Source organism: Carcharodon carcharias, chromosome 26 (genome assembly GCF_017639515.1).
Source record: "Carcharodon carcharias isolate sCarCar2 chromosome 26, sCarCar2.pri, whole genome shotgun sequence".
NCBI classification, from domain to species: Eukaryota; Metazoa; Chordata; class Chondrichthyes; order Lamniformes; family Lamnidae; genus Carcharodon; species Carcharodon carcharias.
This window is the reverse complement of record NC_054492.1, coordinates 40515279-40542431: the sequence shown is the minus strand read 5'-3', so window position 1 is coordinate 40542431 and position 27153 is coordinate 40515279. Positions and strand designations below refer to the sequence as shown.

Here is a 27153-nt window from a genome sequence, read left to right as displayed (position 1 = left end):
TCTAAACCCGCAACTTCTATCACCTGGAAAAACAAGGGGAGCAGCAGATACATGGGAACACCACACATAAACAATTGAACACTGAGCAGTTGAGCACAACACACACTATCTAGGACAAAGCAGTCCACTGATCAACACCGCATTCACTCCCTCCATCACCGGCACACAGTAGCAGCAGTGTGTACTATGTACAAGATGCCCTGCAGCCAAACCTCCTGTGACAGAGCCTTCCAAACCTCAACCACCTAGAAGGGCAAGGGCAGCAGTCGCATGGGGAAACCGCCACCTGCAAATTCCCCTCCAAGCCACACACTTTCCAGACTTGGAACTATATTGCTGTTCCTTCACTATTGCGGAGTGAAAATCCTGGAACTCATTCTTTAACAGTCCTGTAGGTGTACTGACACCACATGGACTGCCAAGGTTCAGGATGGCAGCTTATCACTACCTTCTCAAGGGCAATTAAGAATGGGCAATAAATGCTGGCCTTGCCAACAAAGCTCACATGCCAAGAACAACATTTTAAAAAGGTAGACTTATTGATACAACCAATACTCTATATGCCTATGGTAGACTATGTCTGCAGGTTTAAACGATTCGCTCTGCTTTGTTTTTTTTGCCCCTAGAATACCCTCACAAATATGGGCCAGAAGGAGGCTGTGCTGACCATTCAGTGTTTGAAAGAATGAAGAAGTACCAGATGACAGCTGTAGAAGAACCCACGCCACAGGTGAGCTGGCTACATCTCTGGTTTAAAATGCCAATTTCAATTATGATGTACCATATATTTAATCTGTACTGCACTGAATGAAATAAGTAAATCGCACCTCAAACTAGAAATTTCCAAACTTTTCCACTCCAGAGTCCCGAGCATGTAACCTGGGTTGATATTTAAGTGCAGTTCTGAGGGAGAGCACTGTTAGAGGTGTCAATTTTCAGATGATATGTTAACCTATTACCCTGTCTGCTGACTTGATTTCTCATGCGATCTTATGGTAGTATTCAAAGAAGAGCAGGGATGATGTGGTCTCCTATCCAACATCTATACTTCAGCTAACACTACCAAAACAAACTATCTGGCCATTTATCTTATTGCTGTTTGTGGGACTTTCCGGTATTCAAATTGGCTGCCATATTTCTCCACGTAACAACTGAGAGTACACTTAAAAAGCATTTCCTTGATGGTGAAGTACTTTCATCGGCCTAAGGGGTGTGAAAACTGCAAAATTAAATGCAGGCCTTCTGAGCAGGAATTCCCTGCATATATTGATGTACTATTATTAACCAAAATTCTGAAAGTATTTATTACTCAGAAGCAAGTGAAATCATCAATGCAAAAATGGGTTATTTCTGTTCATTTTTATGGTAATAATGTGCTAGTAAATTCAAAATTGCAGAATTCTAATGATTTTTGTGGCTTACAATCAGTTGAAGATCTACATCTTACGATTTTTTTTGCTGGGTCATGTGGGCACCTGGTAATGAATTTGCTTCACTTGTTGGAAGTTAGATTGTCTAGTTTGTCTTTTTAATCACCTGTTTTCATTGAGAAATGGAAGGCATGTGCTAGGACCATAAATGTACAATGTCACCAAAATTGAAAAGAATAAGATATAAGACTAAAATACATTGAAAAGATTGGGCTACGCTAGGCTTGAATTGTAAAACATAGAAGGTTTAAGAAACTGGGAAAGTAAGGGATAATGTAACTTTGAGACTATGGGAATGGACAAGAGAGAGGGAGATGGCTCAAAGATTTATGCAGTGGGACTGCAGGATGAATGAAGGGTGAGTAGTTAGAACTTTGGAGGAACAGTGAACATTGAAGTAACATTAGCAACAAAGCAGTATGCAAAACAGGCCAGCAGGGGTTTCTAAAGTCGAAAATTAGTGGAGGTGTGTGGGGGTGGGTGGTGGAAATGGGGCAAAAACCTGGCTGAATTACTAAAGTTGATTCATCCCCATCACCCACAGGTCAGGATCATTTTTTCCTCCCAAATTAGGTCCTAAAGGCATGAAAGTCATCATATCTTGAGAGTTCTAATACAGATTTGACATGGAAGCCATATGAAACCATACCATTCTGAAACATGTCTAATTGTATTATTGCAATATTGGAGTCTCCAAACTTAGAAATTAGGTATATGGTTTTTTTTTCTGTGTGCTTTTACATATACTGTTGGAGATGGTGCAAATTAAGTTTAGTACCACTGGTTTTTAAAGATGTGGAACTTTTAATATACGGCTCTTTGCAATGAAGAAAGGATAAATTACCACCAGTAAACAAAATGATAAAATGGCTGGCACATTTCCCTGAGTATTACAGGAATAAGCTTTAAATGATGGTACTCATGAATGTATTATGTGTGGGTTTATGACTTATCAGTTTACAGGTGAAGTTGCTGAAAGTAGTTCTGTCTAACGGTTTAATAAATTATCGTAAGTTGTCCTTTTAGATTTCTTTTCATCTCTTAACATTTCAAATCATGTATGCAGGTTGAAAGCCATTTCTTTGTACGTTTTCAAATACATTTAAATAGTATTTCCCCTATCCAGTGAGACATTTACAGCCTTGGCTGTTCCTTTGGGGCAGATGCCAACCAGGGCTTACAGTCACAAAATGGATCATTGTATGGTTGCCCTTTTGGACTAGTAAATTGAGTATTGTTGTGGAATTTTTTATTATTGAAATAGGCATGTTGTCATTAACACTGTATTTTCTGTTTGACTGTTGCCTTTCGATGCAGAAACCTGTGGATCTTGAGCACAAACATAATTATGAACCAGTTATTTTGAGAAAGCGTCGTGCAGCTCCAGAGGAGAAAAACACTTGTCAGCTCTTTATTCAAACAGATCACCTGTTCTTTAAATACTATGGTTCAAGAGAAGCAGTTTTGGCCCAGGTATAGAGTTAAATCATTATTCCAATTAAAAATGTGTCTATATGTAATAAAATCAAATTCTTCAGTTTACGTGGCTTGTTTTAGATGTTTTGATATTTAATCCTAGGTTTACAGTCTTTTGGACTGATTTTTTGTAAATGTTTATGGGTATATTATGAATATAGTCACAATTTATCACTGTCAAAAAAAGGCTTCCTTGGAACTTTACTCAAACGTGTGGGTTCAAATAATTGGCTTTTGAGAACAGTTTTAGAAATGATTCAAAATTGGCTGTGAATTACCAAACACAAGTAACAAGTCAGTTCAGTTGAACACATTAAAGCTGTGATGCTTCCTTCTCCATCACTGAATTATGCTTTCTAACTAATGTTTCGCCAACCAATGGCAGCTTCTTGTTCTGTTGAAAATAATTAATAAAAATGCTGCCCAATTAGCAGTCATTCTGAAGCACCTATAATGAATTTTTGAACTTAACATGAGTTAATTTCTTAAGTGAGCTCATCCCTAATTTATTTAAATACCATTTAGGGACTAATTTCCTGGAGCAAACCCAAATGATATGGCTAAATGGTACCCCTTGGGGGTACTATTGGAAGTAATGCCAGAATTTCACTACATTCTGTGTTTTGTGCCACTTTTATATTAAGATTTTCATGATTTGTATTTAATTCGGTTGCAAATGTATCATTTGCCATTGTAAGTTAGATTGCTACAACAAGGTCCAAGATGTATTGGACTTAATTTTTTTGAAAAGAGATTCATTTTGAAAGAACATTTTCTGTAAATTCTGCAAGATAAATTTAAATAATGGTTATTAAATCTGACCTCAGTTTGGATAAAGTTTGCAACTTGTCAGATGTTCTGAGTTTTCAAAATATACTATTATGCTTGTGATTAATTAATTATACTTTGATAGCCACAGCAGAATTTTTAGATTTTTCTGGTCTTCTATAATTGAGAGAAGGGCCAGGCATAGCAAATTGAATTTAAAAAATGCTTGTTCTAAATACAGCTAACTCTTTTGAAGTTTTGACCATTTAACTCTTTAGAGTTTTCAAAAACATCTTGCCATTTTTGAATGCTACTTGAGGTGTTTAAGTGCTAGAGAATTATCTCATTTCAGCAGCAATTATTAGAAATAAAATAATTCCTTGTATATTTCATCTCCAGATTTCCAGTCACGTCAAAGCAATTGACACAATTTACCAGACAACGGATTTTCACGGCATCAGAAATATCAGTTTTATGGTGAAGAGAGTACGAGTAAGTACTAATTCAGTTTGCATTATGTCTTTAGGACACACACTATGCTGATGGATAAATTTTTCTCTTTTAAAAAGTAGACAATCAGTACAGACACATTCATGCACCAGACCTCTGTATCACTAGAATTCTAATCACCTTCCTGAAATTTTTTTTTGAGTCCATTCAGTTGATTCCTTATCCATCCTACTGTACGTATGTTCTTTAAAAGTAACATTGTTAACTAAACATAAAATTATTTCTGAAAAAGAAAATCGCAAAGCATGTCCCATCTTCCAAGCCTTTCACCTTTCCCTTGTATGGATGTCCTGTCTGTAGGGCCTTGAACTTGCCTCCTGTTTACCTCCTGTTTACAGCTAGAGTTGAAATTCTTGGATCCAGCTATATTCCAACCTCTCTGCCTGTGCCCCAAAGAGTCCTAGAGGTTTGCAGCTGTGATCATTGGGAAGCTGGCATTTTAAGCCTGGCAAAGGACTGAAATAGTTGATCTGAGCATGCTCAATTTCTTTTGTGTTCCTTTGTGCCACCTACAAATAGTGAAAATGTGCACCTGTTTGCTGGCGTCCAGCATTCAGCTCTGGCCTGCCTCTTCCTACTACTTTGTGACTGTGGCACACCATTCCTAACTGCTTGCTAAATTATTCAGAATCGCTGAGTTTGAGCAGTAACTGGCTGACCCCAGAATTTTTAAAAAATGATTGTGGGTTGACAAATGAATGATAGCTTAAATTTCCCTGGAGTGCTCCCTTTGCTCCTTTTCCCACCCATGCCTGCCATCATTTCAGAGGAAGGGGGAGATACTTACGGAATGTGAGAGAGAATGACTTGATGAAATAGATACACACAGTCAAGTGAGATATGGCTTGAAATCCTTGGAGAGAGAGAGAGGAGTTGAAGTATGGATAGGCAGATGCACACGTGTTATGGATTAAGTTTGGCAATCAAGTGGAAATAGTTTCAGAAAAATGCAGAGTTTTTTATGGTCAGTGAGCAATGTTACAGGAGAATAATAAATGGTTTAATGTATTAATTTCACACATTAAATAGAGTATACTCCTCAAACAATTTATCCTTTCTCCTCCAATGTATTATCTAACACGATAAATAACAATGCCTTTCAGATCAACACCACAAGTGACGAAAAAGATAGAAGCAACCCATTTCGGTTTGCAAACATTGGTGTCGAGAAATTCCTCGAACTCAATTCAGAACAGAATCATGATGATTATTGCTTAGCCTATGTGTTCACAGACCGTGATTTTGATGATGGTGTACTGGGACTGGCTTGGGTTGGTGCACCAGCAGGTAAATGTTTGCAGACCTTGCTATTTCCAATAACTTGGGTTCTTTGAATTAAATAGCAAAATCAGTAGTTACTCCCAACAAGCACCTGCCTTTGACAATCGAAATGACCAAAGTATACAGCTTAAAAATTATAGAATGATGTGATAAATGATGGTAGTCTTTGTTAGAGGAAAATATCATTTCTATTAATTTTTCATAGTTTTAATTTTTTTAATATTGGGCTTTTGCTCTAGTTTACTCAAGTAACTTCTATTTTAATTTTTCATAATTTAAATAAAGTTTTTAATATTGGGTTTTGATGTAGTAAAGGTAAAATGCCTTACATTTTCATGTTCGTTTAAATCAAATGTGGAACTTTGGAAACAGTTCCCCCATTTCAAAAATAAAATGAACTAAAATTCTAACCCAGAAGAGAACAATAAATTGAGCTTAACTGATATGTAAAAGATCAAGTATTTGTAAAGACTTAGTGATGTATTGGACTTATGCCTCTAACTCGTGAAAACATCGTGGACAGGAAGAGATCCTTAAAGTGTCACGGTCAGTACAGTATAATGAAATTGTAAAACCATTCTTTGAAGCTTTATTACATGTTGCAAACTAAGGAAATTGTCTGCCCCATGTGAAATAATGGATGTTGATGCACTTTTGTGATTGAATTGAAGGCTGTAACCGGGCATCCTGAACCACAGCAGGAAACCTGGAGACAATCTTTTAATAGCTATGGTTTAAAAACCTGTAAGTTTATGCTATTTGAATTTCTGTATGCTTTATTCATATTGAACTGTTTCCATGCTTTTGGTGTATTTGACCAGGTTTAATTTGTAAACAGTTATGGTGTTTCTTTCTCTACTTTCACATCTTTTAGCAATCGGGAAACAATGCTAATATGTAAAGTTTCTTGCATGTGCTACACTTTTCCCTGACAGGGTAGGAAGATGCTCCTAAATTGGTCTAAAGTAAACTTCCGCTCACCATTGAAGTGGTGTAAAATTAACTCTGACGACTCTCTCCTTCCATCACCAGCATTGATCATGTGGGAATTTGCGAATCTATATCATAGTCTCAATGATAAATAAAATTATGTTGATTACTCTAAATTTTAGATGAATAAAAATTTAAATAAAGTTGCGACAAACAGCTACCATTGTAGCATTGTTGCCTCGAAATATGTTGAATCACTGTAGTATACCAGAACCCCATACATTCAGAAAAAATATGTGGCAAAATAGCCAAATATCTAATTTCAAAGTCAAATGATAGTGGATATGTAGGAATAAATAGTTGACAGAATATGTTTGCCCTTATGTTTAAACCTACTGTACTTAACTAAGTCTTGTTAATTTTTAATACCTAGTAACTTCAAAAGATGGTAATTTTTTAAAACTTGGCTATGTTCTACATCTCACTGTGAAACCATTCAATTTATTCCATAGTGCATTTGCTCCTATATCCTGCCAGAAAACAGTAGGTAATGCGGCAGCTCAAATCCCATGACATAGCAAAAAGGGACTAGCAGCTTATACTATTTTTAAATTAATATCTCAATAAGAAATAGTGTAGACAGCAACATGTGTCCTTTAATGGAATAGATATGAATGACAGAAGAATCATCCAAACAAGTGAAATACTGCACTGGAAAATGTACCAAGAAAATCAAAGTTATTGAGACATCATAGGGGAGATTTAAAGGCACTTCTGTTTTTTTTAAACTGAAAGGAGAGCCATTTACAGCACCACTTTAGAAAGTAGAAAACCTTGTAGTGAAGTGAATTTTTTGAAAAGGAAATTTGATATTTATAAATTTGATATTTATAGGCTTGTGAAAATGGGCTAATATACATCTGGGGAAAAATATGCAGCAAAATAATATATTAGCACTTTTAAAATAATATCCCACAGTACAATATACCCTCCCTGAGCTGCAGTACCTCCATATGATACAGGAATTGTGTATGTTTAGCATCATTTGTATTCCAGATCGAACTGGTTTCAGAGTGAGAAGGGCAATATGGCGGTTAATTATAAAAGAAAAATGAGCATTCTTTTAGATATCACTGGTTATTCAAAGTACTTATTATTAGGAATAGTTAACTTTGCTGCACTAATAAGAAATGTAACCAGATTCCTGGTCATATGTCAGTTTTTAGAGGTGGATGGCCTTCCTAAAATTGTTCCGAAATCTTCATTGTACAGAATATCTCTCCTTGTCTCTCACAATTTCTTTCACTAGCTCACAATCCAACAGCAATATGAAAGTGGATGGCTCTCCCATAGGTTCAGATGAAATTGCAAGTCAAAATATTTCCTTTGCTTCTAAGTACTGATCCATTTGTATTCTGTTTCTCAACATAGGAAGCTCTGGAGGGATATGTGAAAAAAGCAAACTTTATTCTGATGGCAAGAAGAAATCCCTCAATACTGGAATTATCACTGTTCAAAACTATGGCTCTCATGTCCCTCCTAAAGTCTCTCACATCACATTCGCTCATGAAGTAGGCCACAACTTTGGCTCTCCAGTAAGTATCAAACCAATATAGCCAACTGTAACTAAAATTTGATTCCTAATCATTTTGCTTGAAATATCAGTGAGCCAGTAATTAAATTAGTAGTGGATCTCCCAAGGTATTTCTTGCATTAAATTGGAAATTATACTTTTAGAATGACTGGAGTGTTATACAAATTAACACAAATATCATTAGTAAGTGAGTGCATATATTTTAATCCTTAATTATTGAAGAAAGCTATATGCTACTGAAGTGCAGTTTTTTTAATAAGGGCTATTTCTTTGTCAGCATAATGTCTAATAAGACTTAACCAGAAATCTGATCCAGAAATACAAATGCTGGAAACACTCAGCAGGTCAGGAAGCATCTGTGGAGAGAGGGAGGTAGGGTTTGCATCTCAAGTTTTTATCAGAGTCCTAACCCAGTATCTGCAGTACTTACTTTTTCTGACTGTGATTAGCCTCATCTGCTCCCTGTGATACAGTGCTGTGGACTTTGCTCATTCTGTGGTCAGTTATACAGGTCACAATTATAGATGAATTGCTGCTGCAGAAGCTTGTTTAAAACAGTGCTGTTAAGATGCTGCTGTAGTAACTTGCTTTGTAAACATGCAATCAGGTGCATGTGCGACCTGCACTTTGCATATGTGTAACTTGGAAGTGAGTTGGATGTGTTAGGCACAAGACTTGCATGTGTATGTTTAAGGATAATAGCTTAGAGTTTTTGCTTAAATTGCTCAAAAATATCTGGCTTTCCATCTCATAAACAGTCAATAAATTAACTATATAGATGGAGTGTTCCAAAGTAAGAAAAGAAATTTGAGTATTAATATAGGAAACAGTACTCAGTAGAATAGATAGAAAATATGACATTATGCTAAAGAAACGGGAAACTGAAAGGGTACTCTGATCAAGACATGAGGGTCACTTGCCACAGAGTAAGTAGGGGTGTGAAAGCTGCAGAAATGAAGCCTTCAAAAAATAAGAATGTTTTGAAGTATTAGAAACATCTGTGCAAGTTGCAAAAGAGTAGCAGTTCACTTATCAAGTACTATCTTGGATGATGAGTAGAATGGACACCCCTAATAAATATAACATACAAGAGTGAACAGAAACTTTAGTTGAGATCAGAACAGCCTTTATTGGATAAAAGCAAAATAATACAGATGCTGGAAATCTGAAATAAAAACAGAAAATGCTGGAAAAACTCAGCAGGTCTGGCAGCATCCGTGGAGAGAGAAACCGAAATGCTTCGAGTCCGTATGACTCAGCTCTGAATCGAAACTTTAACTCTGTTTCTCATTCCACAGATGCTGCCAGACCTGCTGAGTTTTGTCAGGGGTTTATTCGGTAGGCAGGAGAAATGAGTAAGGGGTTGTGGTTTTAGTTTAGCAAGTTTTCCTTCTGCAAATGTTAGCAGTAGATTATAACTTAGCAGCAGATTGTGGGGTGGTTGTGGCAGGGATGCCAAAATTATTTGTTGTGTGTGTGATCCAAATCGTTGTTTTAGCACAGCCTTAGGATGGAAGGTAGTGGAGAGAAAGGTCCTTACTTTTTAATTGAACTTCTGTTGCAACTGATAGAACAACTTCCATTTATGTTTAAATACCTGTCATTCCATCAGAATATCCCAAAGCACTTCGTTTTCTTCATGTGTAGTAATAGCTAGTTTGTAGGCAAATACTGAAGCCAATTTGCCTGCAGCAATGAATTGATTGACAGCAAATCTGATTTTGATGGTTGGGGGATGAATGTCAGCCAGGACACTGCGGGAACACCCTCTCTGGAAAATAATTGCAATTTCTTTTACATCCAACTGAAAGACAGCACTCCCTGGAGTGTCAACCAGGATTGTGCTCAAATCCTAAAGTTCAGCTTGACTCTACAATCAATTTGGCTTGGCTTAGTAGTACAGAATTCTCTGTGGGAGAATAATCAATGGAAATAGGTTAGTTTTGGAGAAGTTCAATTGCCCAAAGAAATAATTTTTGGTCGAGATACAGCTGGTTTGGAGGGAAAAGCTTGAGAGGAAGACTGTGGGTGACTGAGTTTGAATGCACAAAGCACATGCCAGTTGTTTACTGCGCAGCATATTATTGATGGCAAGTTAGCTAAAAAGAGAACATATGATAATAGGCAGGTGTTGAAGGTGTGATAAAATGGGAGCGCATGTATATAGGTAATGCAAGGCTGCCTGTGCCCATCCAGTCCAGGCAGCATTTTGAGATAAAAGATACTTTGTTCTCTTTGGAGTATTAGTAGTTGGAGTAATGCCGATTATTATTGGAAGTCATGTTAATAGGGGAGTGGATGGAAAAGTATGATGCTTTAGAATCTGTATTTCTCCAATCTTCTTTTCTACCTTTCACTCAATATACTCCAAAAAAAAAATTTGAAATAGTCAGCTGATGTGTGAACTGATGATGCAAGTTCAAAGACAAGAGGTTTTGCACAATAAGCACAGATTAATGCAGAATTCGGATGTGGTCCTAGATTCTTCTTAACTTGGAGTGCACCTCCATCACCCCAAGTGTGGTATATGAGGCTGTCTCCCTCTATTTTAGCCCTTGGTTAAGAAGGCTGAACTTCTGTGAAGACGATGGCCCAAATATTCCTGTCTCCGGATCATTTGAGACTGGATTGATGTCTGACAGAAGATGCATGCCAGGACCCTGTGGAAGTCCTGATGCATGGGCACACACACTGGCGGTTGAAAACCAAGCCTAACAGCCAGTTAACTCTACAACCAACCGACCTGACTACCCCACTGACCCACCAACCCCTGCTGAACCCTGGACCTGCCCCTTTGTTTATTAAAAGACTGGACCTTTAAACAGATTACAGTAAGGGCCATGTCCTCTCCTTTCCCCTGACTCCACTCCACTTACTGGGTGTTAGACAGGCAACACTGCACTGCCCATTTTTGTATCAGCCAGGATCAGAAGATTCTGGAAAAGGTGGGCTGTTGTGTTGTGTTGGGAAAATCTTCGTGGCAGAGGCAATGCACACAGCAGTGCTGCCTATTGGAAGATTTGGGCCATTGTTTGACAAGATGCATGCATTTAGGGAGCAGTGCTGGCCTCTGATCTAGTTTCAAACAGCAGCCTTTAGAAATGGCGTGAGAAGTGGTTTAGTTAAGCTGTTTTATTTGATAAAAGTCACACTGCAAAAATGTGAAATGGGTTAAGCTTTTGAAGTCCAAAAGTATTTGGAGAAATGGCTTGCATGGATATTTATTGCACTTTTTGAAAAAATTGGGTCAGCTTTTCAAACTCCCTATAGTTTATTGTGTGGTGGTGCATTAAAAATGTTGGTGGCCTTTTGTTGAAACTTGCCTATCTGTTGTATCTTTCCCAGTGAGCAGTAGTACAAAGACTATCTTGATTATATTACAAGCTGTGAATGAAATTCAACATACTATTGTTTCTATTTATTTCCTCAGCATGATTCTGGCTCTGAATGTACCCCAGGAGAATCCAAGTCTGGGGAAGTGAAAGAAAAAGGCAATTATATTATGTATGCGCGAGCTACATCTGGTGATAAGCAGAACAACAATAAATTCTCTACCTGTAGCATTAAAAACATCAGCCAGGTCCTTGACAAGAAAAGAAACAACTGTTTTGTTGGTAAGTATAAAACAGCAGCTGAACAAAAATGGTAACCTGCTTATTAATAATACAGTTCTATACCAGAAATAAAATATTAAGCATTACCCGGCTTCCGTTTGTAGGAAGCTAACTAATAATCCGTGGTGTTTTAAATGTTCTATTTGAGTTCGGTAGTTCTGACTCTGTTTTCAGCTAATGCAACATTCCTATTTCAATTTCCAACAGTCGGTCATGAATTACTCATTGTGACTATTCAGTTCTGGTTCATTGTTGTCAGTTCAGAAGTAGCATTTGAATTGTTTAGATACTTCACTCATGCACTGAATCTTGATGCTAACTTGGAAAATATTTTTTCTAAAAGAATCTGGCAAACCCATTTGTGGCAATGGTTTAGTTGAAGAGGGGGAGCAATGTGACTGTGGTTACAGTGACCAATGCAGAGATGCATGCTGCTATGATGCAAATGAGGCAGAAGAGAAGAAATGCAAGCTTAAACCAAACAAACAGTGCAGGTAAGCACATTTAAGCTGCTAGCAACATTGTATTGAATGGTTTCATTTTGGCTTTTCCTGCCTCATCTGCACAGAAAGCCAATGCTATGGTCAAGGCTCAGTGTACGATTATGGTGGAGTTGACTGACTGAGAGGCAGCTGCGATGACTGAACTGTTTTTTGTAACAGATCCTTATGTATAGAGATTGAAAAGAAAATAATCTGTACAATTGGGAGGAAACAGAGAAGGAGAATTCTATTATGATTGAAACTTCAATTTAAATTGTCAAGTGCCCAAGCAGGATACAGCAAGGAATCTACTGCTAAGATCTGCTTAAGCTGACAGATGATACATTGTACAGACAGCAACCTAATTATATTGGAAAAAATTGTTTCATTTTTGATCTGTCTTGGTCCAATCCAAGCAACTGAAAAAAGTTAAATTCTCTTGGGATTTTAAGTTGCCAAAGCGATTCAAGCTTTTGAAGTTTAACATCCTGAGTTTCAGCTTTTGAAGTCTGACATGTCCAGTTCAATGGTTGTGCGTTTAGAAGGTTTCTCCAAGTTCAGTCAAGTTTAAAATTGTAAAGTATGCTCATCTGCGATACCGTGGTGAAACTTTAATAGAACTGGTTTATTAATAAGTCTAACATGGAAAGTTAATCTATGGTGATCTTGGTAAAATGTTGCCTTTAGGTGTTTCAGTGGTGAATTTATCTAATACCAGGAGTAATTTAACTGTCTGACTGTGATCAGTGTAACTGTGGTGTGTTATACCACATGAAACCTCAGTGCTAGTGTTTTCTTGCTACCGGTTATTTCTCAGACTGGCACTGCTTTCCATGGTTCGCTTTCCAACAGCAACAGCTATGTTTGACTGCTGGAGGAGGGCAGACAATATGTCCCCCTCTGAACATTTACCATAGCAGAAATTGAAATAAACACCAACTTTAACCTTTACCAATAATACAACATAGATTTCATTGCCGGAGATCCTGAATTTACACAGTTCAAAGTTTTTCGTTGAAAAGTTAAACTTGCAGGCATAAATAATTGAGTAATGGCAAGCTGCTGACTGTAGATGGCCAATTTTTATCATCTTGTATAGTATTGGCACCCATTCTTTGAGGAAGTGAGAAATGAATTTACTTCAGTATTACTTTATTTTGAAATGATGTAAGGGAGAACATGCTGAGTTTAGCAGGCAAAAATCTCAATACTTGGGAATTGGCCTTCACATTTTTATGGTTAAGATTTTCTAAAAAAAAAACATACAAGAATTCATCAACAAATGCTAGCTGATTAATTATGAAGTCCTGTCTTAATTCTCATGTGGCATTGTATCCATATGGATGCTGGCTTCCCTTTTGAACCATATCTGGACTTTAATCGAGCGACATGATTGAAATACAGGCTTGAACAGTTGCACCTGCTGATCTGTTGAAATCTTAAGTCTCGAGCTTTCCTGTTTGGGCCTACAGTAAAACGGAGATGCAGAGCAATTCCATCATTTCAATTACTTCAAAAGAATCTCAACATGTTACAAAATAGCCAATGGTGCTCTTTCTGTTTTTACACTAACTTCAAGTAATATATAGTGGAATTCATTTTGAAGAATGGGAACTAAATGGACGTTTTCCTTTATTTCCATCTTAAAGTATTAATGAACTTTGTTTCTACCTTCTGTTGGGTATCTTTGGAGGATTTTTTGCAGTGGCAAAATAAGCCAGGAAGCAAATAAAGTGATACTAATTACTTTTTAGGGTTCATAAATATTGTATGTGACACAGAGAATATTTTAAAATAACTTGGAATTAAAAGTATTTTCTTCTGGCCTTTTTTTCCAGCCCAAGTCAAGGACCATGCTGTACCAGAGGGTGCACTTTTAAGCCCATCGATGAAAAATGCCGTAATGAGTCAGATTGTGCTAAGGAAGGGAAATGTAATGGTGGAGCTGCTCTATGTCCAACATCTGATCCCAAAGACAACTTTACCCTTTGTAATAGGGGAACCCAAGTGTGCATTAAAGGAGTAAGTGACCCATTTGTGTGTCTACGCATGTATATAAATCTTAATCTGAATGTGTCTATGAGCAGTTAGAGGTGCAATTATTTTATAGACAATATTTAATTTGGGTATATAGTTGACAGGGTAGGATTCGTATGTGCGTTTAATTAGGTAATATCTGTCTTGCATGAAGAGTTAATGCTTTGTTTATGCATTCTAAATATTTTTAGTATATGTATTTGAGAATAATTGCACATGAGAACTTTCTCGGGCATTTAATGGAATATCTGGATAATAGCTTATGATTTTTATCTGTGGATCATATTAATGTTATAATGTGCTGTGAACTAAATTTTAAATGCTCGGTCCATGAACTGTTGTGAATAAACTGCTCACTTCATTCGTTTCAGTGTTGAAGTAACTTTACATCGTTTAAAATACATTTTTCTTTAAGTGATCCAGAAATTTTAGTACTCGATCTAAATAAAATCAATTGATTTTCAGTATTCCTCTAAAACCAATTGTTCTCCAAAATCTAAGCAACGTGTACAGTGCAAGAATTATTTCTCTCTCTGGATGGATCCATTTGCTTATGTAGGAATTGTTGTTGTAATTAACAAATATTTCAACTCAACAATATTTAATACACCTCCTCACAGCAATGCTCTGGATCGATCTGTGAGAAGTACAAGCTTATGGAGTGTACCTGTTCAAATGAGGATGATGAAACAGAATTGTGCCATGTTTGCTGTATGGAGAAACGTAAGTGCTGTGTGATAATTGGAGATGATAAAGAGCCCCAATTTTCAGGTAGTTATGGACCAAAACTTGATTCAAGCAGGCACATTATGTTGTTCAGCTGCTGGTTCTGTAAAGCGTTTAAAAACGCGTCATTGTCATCTTCATTTGTGCTCTGCCCAAAGGCAGGCCCTCAGCTCATAGTAGCCTTTCCATGTCTGTCTATCCTGTGCCAGTCTTTTCATTTGCCAATAACTTCCTTCAATTTTCAAACTATCCATCATTGATATTCTCTTCCTTCCTCTTCCTCTTTTTCCGAGAAAACATCCCTCCATAGTCCATTTCCTCTTAAGGTGTTTCCTACCCAGGCTTTCCGTCTGTTCCTAATTATGTTCAGTAAATTTCTGTTCATTCGTTCTTCACAAATATTCGCTCCCTCCACCACCAAAACACAGTGGCAGAAGTGTGTGCAGTCTACAAGATGCACTGCAGCAACTCCCCAAGGCTCCTTAGACAGCACCTTCCAAATCCATAACCGCCACCATCTAGAAGGACAAGGGTAGCAGACACATGGGATCACCACCGCCTGGAAGTTCCCCTTCAATGCACTTACCATCCTGACTTGGAAATGCATCATCATTCCTTCACTGTCACTGGGTCATAATCCTGGAACTCCCTAACAGCATGGTGGTTGTAGCTACACCACATGGACTGCAGCTGTTCAAGAAAGCAGCTCACCAACAACTTTCTCAAGAGCAGTTAGGGTTGGGCAATAAATGCTGGCCTAGCCAGTGATGCCAACATCCCATGAATGAATAATAGAATGAGTAATAAAAAGAAAGCATCTCATCATTTGTTACTTTTTCTGTCCAGCTGATCCTTTCCATTCTCCTCTAAACCCATAATTCAAAGCTATTGAGCAAGCTGGTCTCCTCTTTCCGTAAGGTTCAAGTCTGGCATCCATCATCCATGCAAAACACCACTCCCAGGCTTCACAAACCATTTCCTGAGTTATTTATTCAGCTTTCTAGTTGGCAACTGTCTTCAAATTTTTTTATTATTATTAATTTATGGGAAGCGAGGTATTCCTTGGCTTTATCATTACCAGAAAAGTGTATGATTAGCAGTAAAGTGTTTTCAGAAATGGAAGTGAATGACTTGGTCAACGAAAAGGGAGTGACCCTTCTATTACAATTTTTGGATAAGTTTTACAAGAAGGATGAGTTATTGGAAGCGTATGAAACTTGGACAATCTTTGATAGATTCAGGAAAACAGATGATCAGTCCATGGAAGAATATATCATGGATTTTGATAAATAGTGTAAGAGACTAAAGAGATTTGAACTTGAAATTTCGGAGTTGGTATTGACATTTAAATTACTGGATTGTGCTCACATTTTCCACATTGATAGACTTTTGTAATTGATGGGGATTCAGTTCCGTGGGCAAGACTCTCTCCTGGATCAAGTGGCTGCTGCCCTAAAAGAATTTCTGGGGAAACAGTCATTCCCAGCCTCCTTCTTAGCAAATATGAGCAACTATGTTGTGAAACAAAGGATGGAGGATTCTATGATGGCCGAATATTAAAATAAGGGGTGAAATTTTGAAGGAGGTGCAGGAGCAGAAAGACCTGGGTGTATATGTGCATAGATCATTGAAGGTGGCAGGACAGGTGGAGAGAGCAGTTAATAAAGCATACAGTATCCTGGCTTTATCAATAGGAGCATAGAGTACAAGAGTAAGGAGGTTATACTGAATTTATATACGACACTCATTAGTCCTCAGCTCGAGTATTGTGTACAGTTCTGAGCACCACACTAAAGGAAGGATGTGAACACATTGGAGAGAGTGCAGAAGAGGGTTATAAGAATGGTTCCAGGATGAGAAACTTCAGCTATGAAGATACATTGGAGAGATAGGGACTGTTCTAATTGGAGAGAAGGCGGCTAAGAGGAGATTTGATCAAGATGTTCAAAATCAAAAGTGGGCTGGACAGGGTAGAAAGAGAGAAGAAGGATCAAGAACAAGAGGGCACATATTTAAAGTGATTTGCAAAAGAAGCAAATGTGACGAGAGAAACAACTTTTTCACAGAGTGTTCCAGGTCCGGAATGCATTGCCTGGAAGTGTGGTGGAGGCAGGTTCAAATGAGGCACTCGAGAGCATTAGGTGATTATTTGATTAGAAACAATGTGCAGGGGTATGGGGAAAAGGCAGGGCAAAGGCACTTGGTCATAATGCTCATTTGGAGAGCTGGTACAGACATGATGGGCCCCCTCCTTCTGTGTCATAAAAATTCCAATACAAAGACAGCGTTAATGACAGGAGGCCTGAAAATGGTCGTAACCTTAGCCAATTTGATAGTCAGAACAAAAGTCTGCAACAGTGACCGTAGGTGTTTAAACCCAAAATATGCATAGGGAATGGTTAATCGGTGTTTTTGGTGTGATTCTCAGTTTCATTCTGCGCTGAATTGCCCACAGCTAAAGAATCGTGTTTTTGAAGTGACCCATGAGATGGATTCTTCTGAGGCTGAAAATGCAGATGGTGACTGCCATGATGGAATTGCGTTGGTCACTAAGAGTTTGAATCCAGTGATGAGTATCTTGGTCGGTCCCTTCAACTGTACAGTTCTAGACAGCAGTTGGACAGTGTGTGGGATGGATTGGCTTAACTGCCAGCTGGAGTCTCTCGATGAGGCAGATTGGCAGAAGGTTAAGAAGGATGAAAGCTCTATCTGCTTCAGGTTTGGAGGTGATAACATAGTAACATCCTCCAAAAAGGTAGTTCTCCCTTATAAGATAGCAGCGATCAGTCTGTTAATCAGTACTGATGTGGTTCTAGCGAGATACCACCATTGTTAAGTCGATCTGCGATGAAAAAGGCTCAGATGACGCTAGACGTGAAGAATGATAGAGCTGTTGTGTTTGGAAAAAATGTGGATCTACATTTTACTTGGTCAGGCCATTACTGCCTGCCACTAAGGAAGCCAGATATTTCTCATCAAGAAGTTCATAATGTTTCATGAACTTCTGGGAATAAGAATTTGGTGGACAAAAAGATGATCATTTGGAAGTTACGTAGACAGTTTGTACATCTGGCGTCACAGAAACTGAAAACTCTACTGTGAGATGGTGGAGTGGTTGATAAAGGATGCAATGACTTTATTGAGCAAATTGCTGCTCAGTATAAAATTTGTATTAAATATCGCAGGACACCACTGTGTCCTGTTGTGAGCTTGTCACAATGGACTTAAAAGTTTGAGATGAGGATAGGATTTTTTTTTTTTACTACACTTCATAGATATGGCAACCAGATTTAGCCCATCCACTGTAACTCATAGTAAAGACAAATGGACTATTGTCAATAAAGTCATGGAGAAATGGGTGGGAACAAAATTAGGAATACCAGCAAAATTCCTGACATTCCTGACTTGGTGGTCAAATGGGCAGATAAGTGGCAAATGGAATTTAACCCTGAAAAGTGTGAGGTGATACACTTTGGAAGGAGTAATTTGACAAGGAAGTATTCAATGAACGACATGACACTAGGAGGTTCTGAGGGACAAAGGGACCTTGGCATGTGTGTCCATAGATCTCTGAAGGTGGAGGAGCATGTTAGTGGGGTGGTGAAAATATCATATGGGATATTTGCCCTTATCAATCAAGGCATAGATTATAAAAGTAGGGAGATCATGTTGGAGTTGTATAGAACCTTGTTGAGGCCACAGCTGGAGTACTGTGTGCAGTTCTGTTCGCCACATTATAGGAAGGATGTGATTGCACTGGAGGGAGTGCAGAGGAGATTCAGCAGGATGTTGCCTGGGATGAAACATTTAAGTTATGAAGAGATGTTGGATAGACTTGGGTTGTTTTCGTTGGAGCAGAGAAGACTGAGGGGTGACCTAATCGATGTGCACAAGATTGAGCGGCATGGACAGGGCGGCTTGGGAGCAGCTGTTCCCCTTAGTTGAAGGATCAGTCACAAGGGGGCAAAAGTTCAAGGTGAGGGGCAGGAGGTTTAGGGGGATGTGAGAAAAACATTTTTACCCAGAGGGGGGTGACGGCCTGGAATGCGCTGCCTGGGAGGGTGGTGGAGGCGGGTTGCCTCACATCCTTTAAAAAGTACCTGGATGAGCACTTGGCACATCATAACATTCAAGGCTATGGGCCAAGTGCTGGTAAATGGGATTAGGTAGGTAGGTCAGGTGTTTCTCATGTGCCGGTGCAGACTTGATGGGCCGAAGGGCCTCTTCTGCACTGTGAGATTCTGTAATAATGGTGGCGAATTTGCCAATGAGGAATTTTGAGATGTGTTAAATTTGAACATCATATTTAAGCACACTGCAGCTGAGAGCCCGTTTAGTAATGGTCTTTGCAAGAGAAATTATGCGGTGATAGATGACATGTTACATAAAATATTGGCTGATCAACCAGAATGCAAATTGCAAAAGGCATGGGCAGTGCGCACAAAGAACTCTTTGCAAATGGTCCGGGGGTAGAGCCCATACCAGTTGGTGTATGGAAGAAATCCAAAGTTGCCTTTGGTGTTAGCAGATGCTTCCCCTGCTCTAGAAGGGACTAGCATTACCTCCATTTTTTCTGCCTCCATGCAAAGCATTCATTAAAGCTGAGGTTTTGGAGAAAATTCGGCGAGCCCTATGGCACCGCATAAGACCATCAGGAATACAGTTTAGACAAGGAAATATGGTATACCACAAAAGAGAAGGCCGCAAAGAATGGCAAGGTGATGGAGAGTGATGAAAAAGTAGTAATTGTGCAATACTGCGATCAAACTGTTAGGGTACATTCTTCAAGGTTAATTGGCATTGACTATACCTTTACAGGTTCTGAACAGGACATTGAAAGTGAAAAGGCGCAGTGCACTTCACATACACACACTAGGTAGTTATGAGGAGCAGATTACGGCAGATAGAGGGTTGACTGACAATGAGCAAAGTAACACTGGGGTACTAGATAAGGCTATTTGTCCAAAAGGGCAGCTATCCAAAGTAGGAACAAAGGTAACATAGATGCCAGAAGGGGCCAGTGTAGAGGGATGCCACCATGATAGGGAGAGCAGGAAAGGCCACTGGTAAATACAAACATCGGCTAAATGTGCAGGATGAAGGACAGAAGATAAGACCCATGGATTGGCAAACCAGGGTAAAGATGTGGAAGCCCAATATGAGTTCTGACAGTGGACCAGAAAGTGGTTGTGACCCCAAGAAAAAATCACGGACTTGTTAACGGAATTCTGCTCGCATGGGAGAAAGATCCAGAAAGAGAGGAATGCGAGTCGAGGTTGTAGCTTGTCAAGAATGAGGACTATAGAACAAACTAGGAACGTCAAAAGAAGTAGAAGCACTTATGATCAAGAGGTTTTAGTAGCTGCTAGTAAATTGGAAAACGAGCTGATAAAGGCAGTCAAACAGAGTTGGAAAGTTAGAAGGAATTTGGAGTTTATACTGAAATAATGAGAGGACAGCCAGCCCTATCTCTCAGGTGGATCTGTACAGAAAGGTACTTCGACTGCACGTACAAGGCTAAAGCGAGATTAGTAGCCCGAGGCTTTGAAGAAGGACTCTGTGATCAGGATGTCAGGGTGGACTCACCTACTGCAGAGAAAGTGAATTTGAAGATTTTGTTTTGGCCATTTTAGCATCATATTCCTGGGAGTGCAAATAGATTGGTCTAAAGGCTGCATTTTTGCAGGGGGAGAAGTTGCAAAGAAGTTTTTTTGAAACCTGCTAAAGAAGCTGGCAATGTAGAAGGAAAGCTGTAGAAATTGAGCATGTGTGTTTATGGATTGAATGATGTGTCAAAAATATGGTATTTTTTGTGAGGTCTGTCCTGCTGAAAACAAGCTTCATTCAGTTAAAGGCAGACCCCGTGATGTTCCACTGGTACCATAAGGAAAAACTAGCAGGAATCTTTATCATGCATGCTGATGAATTCCTATGGGAAGGATCTGTAGAATTTGAGCAATGGGTAATCAAGAAGATAAAAGAAGGAATTCAAGATTGGAAGTGAGGCTTCGGGGGCCTTTAAATACGTAGTTTTAGACATTAAGCAGAGCAAGTCAGGAGTGACATTGAATTAACAATCTTATCTAGAAAATATTAATCACATCCATGTAAGTTGGGGTAGATTCTCACAAAAAGAGGATCCTGCTCCCAAGGAAGAAACAGAATGATTGAGAAGTTTGATTGGGCAGTTGAACTGGTTGTACACTCAGACTAGACCAGACCGGACAGTAATTATGATGTGTTGGAGCTGGGTACTATGATGAAACATGCTATGGTTGGAGAAGTTCTGAGAGCAAATAAAACATTAAAGAAATTAAATTCAGAAAGATGTACTTTCCAGTTTCCAACAGTGGGTGGACCAGAAGATATGAGGTTGGTCATTTTTAGCGATGCTTCACATGCTAATCTTCCAGATGGATATTCTAGCACAGAAGGGTTTGTCATATTCTTGGTACCAGAGAATGATAAATGTTGCCTGCTGGCTTGGGAGGCCAAGAAAATAAAAAGGGTAGTGAAAAGCACCTTAGCTGTTGAAATGCTGGCATTAGTGGAAGCGATAGATATGGGGGGTTTACTTATCCAATATACTGACATATATAAGCGGCAACGTGAGAAAAGTTTTCCCATAGAATGTTATGTTGACAATCAATCTCTTTGGGATAATCTTCATTCAATGAAAGGTGTCACTGAAAAAAGGCTAAGTGTAGACCTAGCTTGCATAAAATAAATGTTAGAGAGATCTCTAAGATACAATGAGTTGACACAAGTCACCAAATATCAGACTGTTTTACAAAAAGAAATGCTGCTCCAAGAAATTAGTAAATGTTTTAGAGGAGGGGCGTCTTATGTTATAATGGCAAAAACCTACATTTTTTTGCTATATATACATTTTTTTTGGGGTAAAGGAAATGTGGAATCTGTAAATGTTAAAATACGCGACTTTACTTCCTTCCATTTGTTTTGGAAAGAATGTTCTTTAATATTTCAAAGGCTTTAATTTAAAAAGAAAAGGGAATCTGTCAATGTATCAGTAATTACACTGCATAGCAATTACATTGTTAAAGACAGTTGCTAGTTAAAACAGGTGATGGGCATTCGTTTTCCCATCAAAACAATATCAATCGATACAGTTGGAACACTGCTGTGGGAGGCACTAGGAAGTCTGTTACACTGAAGAGCTGTCTCAAAAGTAAACCAACTTGTGGAAAAAGACTAGCTTTGGACTTATTCTTCCACCACAAGCACTTATTGTGAGTAACACATTCATCCCTCTCCCTCCCTGGAATCCAAACTGGTCATCTCTGATGTAGTTCTGCACCTTCCCACCCACACTCATTATTACAATTCTCAATACAACCTTCGATGCATAGGCAATCACACTAATTTAGAGGGAGATGGTGGTGTCACGGTAATGTCACTGGGCTAGTAATCCAGAGGCCCAGGCGAATTCTCTGGTGACTTAGGTTCAAATTTAAATTCAATAAATAAAATCTGAAATTAAAGGCTAACCTTATTGACGGTGACCATAAAACTATCATCGGTTGTCGTAAAAGCCCACCTGGTTCACTGATGCCCTTTTGGGAAGGAAATCTGCCATCCTTACCTGGTAAGGCCTACATGTGACTCCAGACCCACACCAATGTTGTTGACTCTTAACTGCCCTCTGCAATGGCCAAGCAAGCCAATCAGTTCAAGGGTAATTTAGGATGGGCAACAAATGCTGGCCTTGCCAGCAATGCCCACATCCCATGAAAGCATGTAGAAACAAATATATTGTGCAAAAGTCAGAACATTGGATTCTTTCTTATGGTGATTATTTTCAGCATGAGGCCCTATGGCTATTCTCCGAAAAGTAAAGATCTTCACTATTTCCTCCATTCTCATTTATTGCTGCTCTTATCTCACCCTCTAGTATTTCTGGTCCAAAGAAATCAATGGTCAACGTTACTCTCTTCTAGTTCAATCATTTCATGTTTTTCATTTAAAATGGACAATAACATGGAATTAGGAAAAAATTGGCTACCCTGCCAAAGACCAGTAGCTGAAGTTACTACACGGTGTAGCTTTAAATCATACAGACCTTAGGATACTATGTTTGGCTCCTTGTTTGTGCTATTAGTTAAGCTTAGTTAAGCAGCAGCTAGCATTCTCTGACTTCAGTGACTGTGTTAAGGGTGAGGAAAAATATGTCAGTAAAGGTTCCTGCATCTGAGTTGTATAGAGTGACTGCTGCTGTCAAATGAGGTGAGGCACAGCTATGATGCCCTCTATAGCTAGCACTCCTTGTGGGCTCACACATGAAGAATGTATATTGGCCGTGGAATTCAGCCCATTAATAATGTGAGTCTTTAGTGAGGGGGAGAAAACATTAATGCTTTATTTGAGCATCATTGTACTATCATATGTAGTCATAGGGTGCAACTTTGCAAGTGTAAGTCCCGCAACACAGATCCTGAACTCTACCACATAGCTAGAGGGCAGTACTGAGTTGATAGCCTTTCTTGTGTTAAGACTTCATATGCCTTCTGCACTGCATCACAGGGACATCAAAATGCTGGTCTTACCAGGAATATTTGTATCACACGAGCGAATAAATAAATTGTACTTGCTATATCTTCACTTTTGATGTTGGGCTGCCTCTGTTACTTAAGTGAACCCATTACATATTTGTGGGCCACAGCAAAGTTTTGCTTTATGGACTGCAGTTTGGTAATATTACAGAAAATGCAAAATCAAGTAATTATTAGCTGAATTACTTAATGTGCAGTTAGGAACAGAACAGCTGGTTGTATACTCTCTGATCTCTAACAAAGCTTCATTGTTTCACTACTTTTTACAGATAACCCATCAACGTGTGCTAGTACTGGGTCGAAGAAGTGGTACACGTACTTCAATTATACTACCATCACACTGCAGCCTGGCTCACCCTGCAATGATTTCAAGGGCTACTGTGATGTCTTTAATAGATGTAGACTTGTTGATGCAGATGGTCCATTGGCTAGGCTAAAGAAAGCAATCTTTAATCCAGAGCTTTATGAAAATATTGCTGAATGGATTGTGGTAAGTAAACTGATACAAAGACACTATAGTTTGAGACGTGTTCTGTGGTGATTATCTTGAGTTGTGTTGCAATTTTATATTTTAATTTTGGCTAAATCTTGGATGTAAGGAAAGGTCTGTAGGTTTGTATACCACTCATTCTTTGATAAAAATTGGTCAATTATATTACAGAAAGATTCTTTGTATTTCATCTTGCTAAATTTACTTAAGGTGTTTTAGTTATAAGTGGCTTGATATTTTCCACATGTTCCTGTTAAATGATTTTTGCTGTGTAAAATGCTTTGGTAAACTTCAATCAAGTATGTCTTTGCAGACTAAACTAGAGATGACGAAAGATGCACTCCTTTAATGCAACACTGTTACACTTGTCACATAATGCTAGGAAGCAAATTAGCATCTGCAGTCCTCCACGTGGGGTGTTCTTAATCTATGTTCTATTCTTGGTGTAAGAAGTCTAATGTTAATGCTGAATTATAAGGAAACATTGAAAAAACTTCAGTGTGGAAAGATGGTTTTATATCATATATATGTAAGATAAACAATACAATTGAGGTTAGGCCAAGGGGATACAGGTTCAGAGCTGTGAATGGCAAATTTATGTCAAAGCACTTCTAGCAAAGAGTAAATGGGATAATATTTGGATATAATAGGGCAAAAGCACGAGAATTAGCTTAAATAAAAAAAGCAATAGATAATTCATTGGCTACCATCAAGGTTGAGGGAAAGAGTGGATTTTCCTCGATGAAGGATCAAAGAATGGCTTTCCCCATTTCTACTTCTCATCAGGAATCTAAGTGCTGAGAAGCAGTATTCAGATAATATCATTGCAGTGGTCCTTACTGACCTCATTAACTGGCACTGATAGAGACCTGTGAGAAAGTTGAATGGCTGGCCTCTTAAAGTATTGTTTTATAACCTGTCAGACCCAAAAGGGGTCAAAAATAACTTCCAAATGACCATGTTTACATGTTATTACAATTGGTAGATTTGTTAAAATCAGAATATTTCAGATGTGCTGATTCTTGTATACATATTTCTTATTGTTTGAAACTCATTATGTATGACAATTTCCAGAAGCATTAGACTCATCAGATATATTGTGAAGATATTATGTTTCCAAACACCTACACATCATAGTCATTATGGCACAGAAGGAGGCCATTCGTCCCATTGAATCCATACCAGCTCTCTGCAGAGCAATCCAGTCAGCCCCACTCTATCCCTGTGGCCTTGCAAATTTATTGCCCGCAAGTGCCTATAAAAATTTTCTTTTCAAATAGTTGTTCATCTCTGCTTCCAGCAACCTCATGGACAGTGAGTTCCAGATCATTGCCACATGCTCTCTGGCCTTGTTCCTCCTTCAGTCCTAATCCTCTCTGAGATCCCTTTGCTGCTCCAATTCTGGCCTCTTGCACATCCCCTATTTTAATCACTCCACTGTTAGCAGCCTTGCATTCAGCTGTCATGTTGCTGAACTCTGGAATTCCTAAACTTCTCTGCATCTCTACTGCTTTTAAGCTTCTGAAACCCTTCCTCTTTGTCCAAGTGTTTGGGCATCTATCCTAACATTGCCGTATGTAGCTTGGTGTCAGATTTTGTTAACGCTGCTGTGAAGTTACACCTGACTTCACACCTGGCCCTTAACTCCTTTTAAAAAAAATTAGATTAATGCAATTAGATATTGTTTCAGTTATATCCTGAGAGTTATTTTCAGTTAGTTTAGGTTAAAGTTCTGCTTCTGATTTAAATACCAACTTAGAGGTACTGAGCTAGGCTTTCCACATTCCTTGCCAATTTACCAGTACATCTGGGCAGGCAAAGACAGAAAGCAATTTTGGGATGCACACCTCTGCATTCCCTGCTCCCTGTAGGCTGGGTTCAGCAACAAAGATTGTGTTTGCCCATAAGGAATGTAAATAGGAGAAATAAGCCTGCTATGTTTCTGATTGTTTGCAGTTGCAGGAACACAGGGCACAGGGTCATCTGTTGAGATTGGTAGAGGGGGCATCAGGGTGGAACTGAAAGAGGGCCTGTATCAGCACCATCTAATCATGGTTTTGTATAGATCCCATTCAATAAGCGAGAACTTAAGTAAATTGTTTTTTTTATTTTTGGGTAGGAGATCGGCCATCTCTCTTTGTCACTCCACACTTCTCCTCTCAGACTGGTGCAACTTAAGAGGCCAGAAATCCAGCTAGGATCAGGAGGGCACCTGTGGGCCAGGCAAAAGTATCCACCCACCTCACTTCTGTGGTGCAATACTTGAGTGGAAAGTACCGGCCACTTTCTGTATTGTGTTGTTAAGGAAGATTGGAAAAGAAACAAATGAGTGAAGCACAACCATTTTAAATCCTTGATGGTGATGTTTTGGAATTGACAGTGCTTTTACAGATTTATTTCTGTTAGGTGACTTTAGCCATTCTTCTATTGCTTCTAGCAGTGTAATGATGTGATATGATCCTTTGTTTTGCTTTAATAAATGACTTAATGTGATTCCATTCCTAAGAACAGTTTTTTTGTTGTAGGCTCATTGGTGGGCTGTACTGCTGATGGGAATTGCACTAATTATGCTGATGGCTGGATTTATTAAAATCTGCAGTGTGCATACTCCAAGCAGTAACCCCAAACTGCCACCTCCCAAACCACTTCCAGGTAAGTAACCTGTTTTATGAAAGATATATGAATGCACATTCTTTTGGTGGGCAAGGGGAGGGGTGGAAGAATAACATCTAGTTTAGTTGGCTGTGATTTTTAAGTATTGGGTATGTTTGGTATAGTGGAGAATTGAAAACAACTGCAGTTACTGATATCAATAGTGGGAAGGACCTGTTAACTGCAAAAGGAAAAATTATCTACACCATCCGTCACCAAGCCATGATAATCTTTTATTTTCCTAGATTCTGGTTGTCTTTTGAAATAAGATATAAAAAAAACCAGACTCTCTCTGGTTCCCTTCCTTTATACCAAGTAACTAAGCACTCCAGGAGAAGCTGAAATTCAAATGTCAGATGGGACTGATTTTGTTGGGACTTTACTAACTTGTAATCCAGGCCTTCAGTATTTTAACAACTGTCCACCCTTCTACCTATAACTTAACTGTATACCTCCAGAATATAAGCTTGAGATTTTTTTTTTAACTTCTATGTTATGGCATTTTGTGCAATGCCAGGATGTACACTTAGAGCAAGTGGTGAAAGATTAATTATGCTGTTAATTTTTTCTTTATTTAATGTTCTTCCTCTTGC

General features: G+C 38.6%; 1 protein-coding gene across 2 annotated transcripts in view; it reads left to right on the top strand.

The window, feature by feature from the left end:
* adam10a (ADAM metallopeptidase domain 10a) overlaps window positions 1-27153 on the top strand; it is a 207026-nt gene that overhangs the window by 176449 nt on the left and 3424 nt on the right. For both annotated transcript variants that reach the window (XM_041174819.1, XM_041174820.1), the window contains exons 5-15: window positions 627-730; window positions 2748-2903; window positions 4074-4166; window positions 5288-5471; window positions 7827-7990; window positions 11420-11603; window positions 11947-12097; window positions 13924-14107; window positions 14743-14845; window positions 23688-23908; window positions 26434-26560. In XM_041174819.1, coding sequence (XP_041030753.1) covers window positions 627-730; window positions 2748-2903; window positions 4074-4166; window positions 5288-5471; window positions 7827-7990; window positions 11420-11603; window positions 11947-12097; window positions 13924-14107; window positions 14743-14845; window positions 23688-23908; window positions 26434-26560 — 1671 coding nt within the window. The remainder of the gene's footprint in view (window positions 1-626; window positions 731-2747; window positions 2904-4073; window positions 4167-5287; window positions 5472-7826; window positions 7991-11419; window positions 11604-11946; window positions 12098-13923; window positions 14108-14742; window positions 14846-23687; window positions 23909-26433; window positions 26561-27153) is intronic.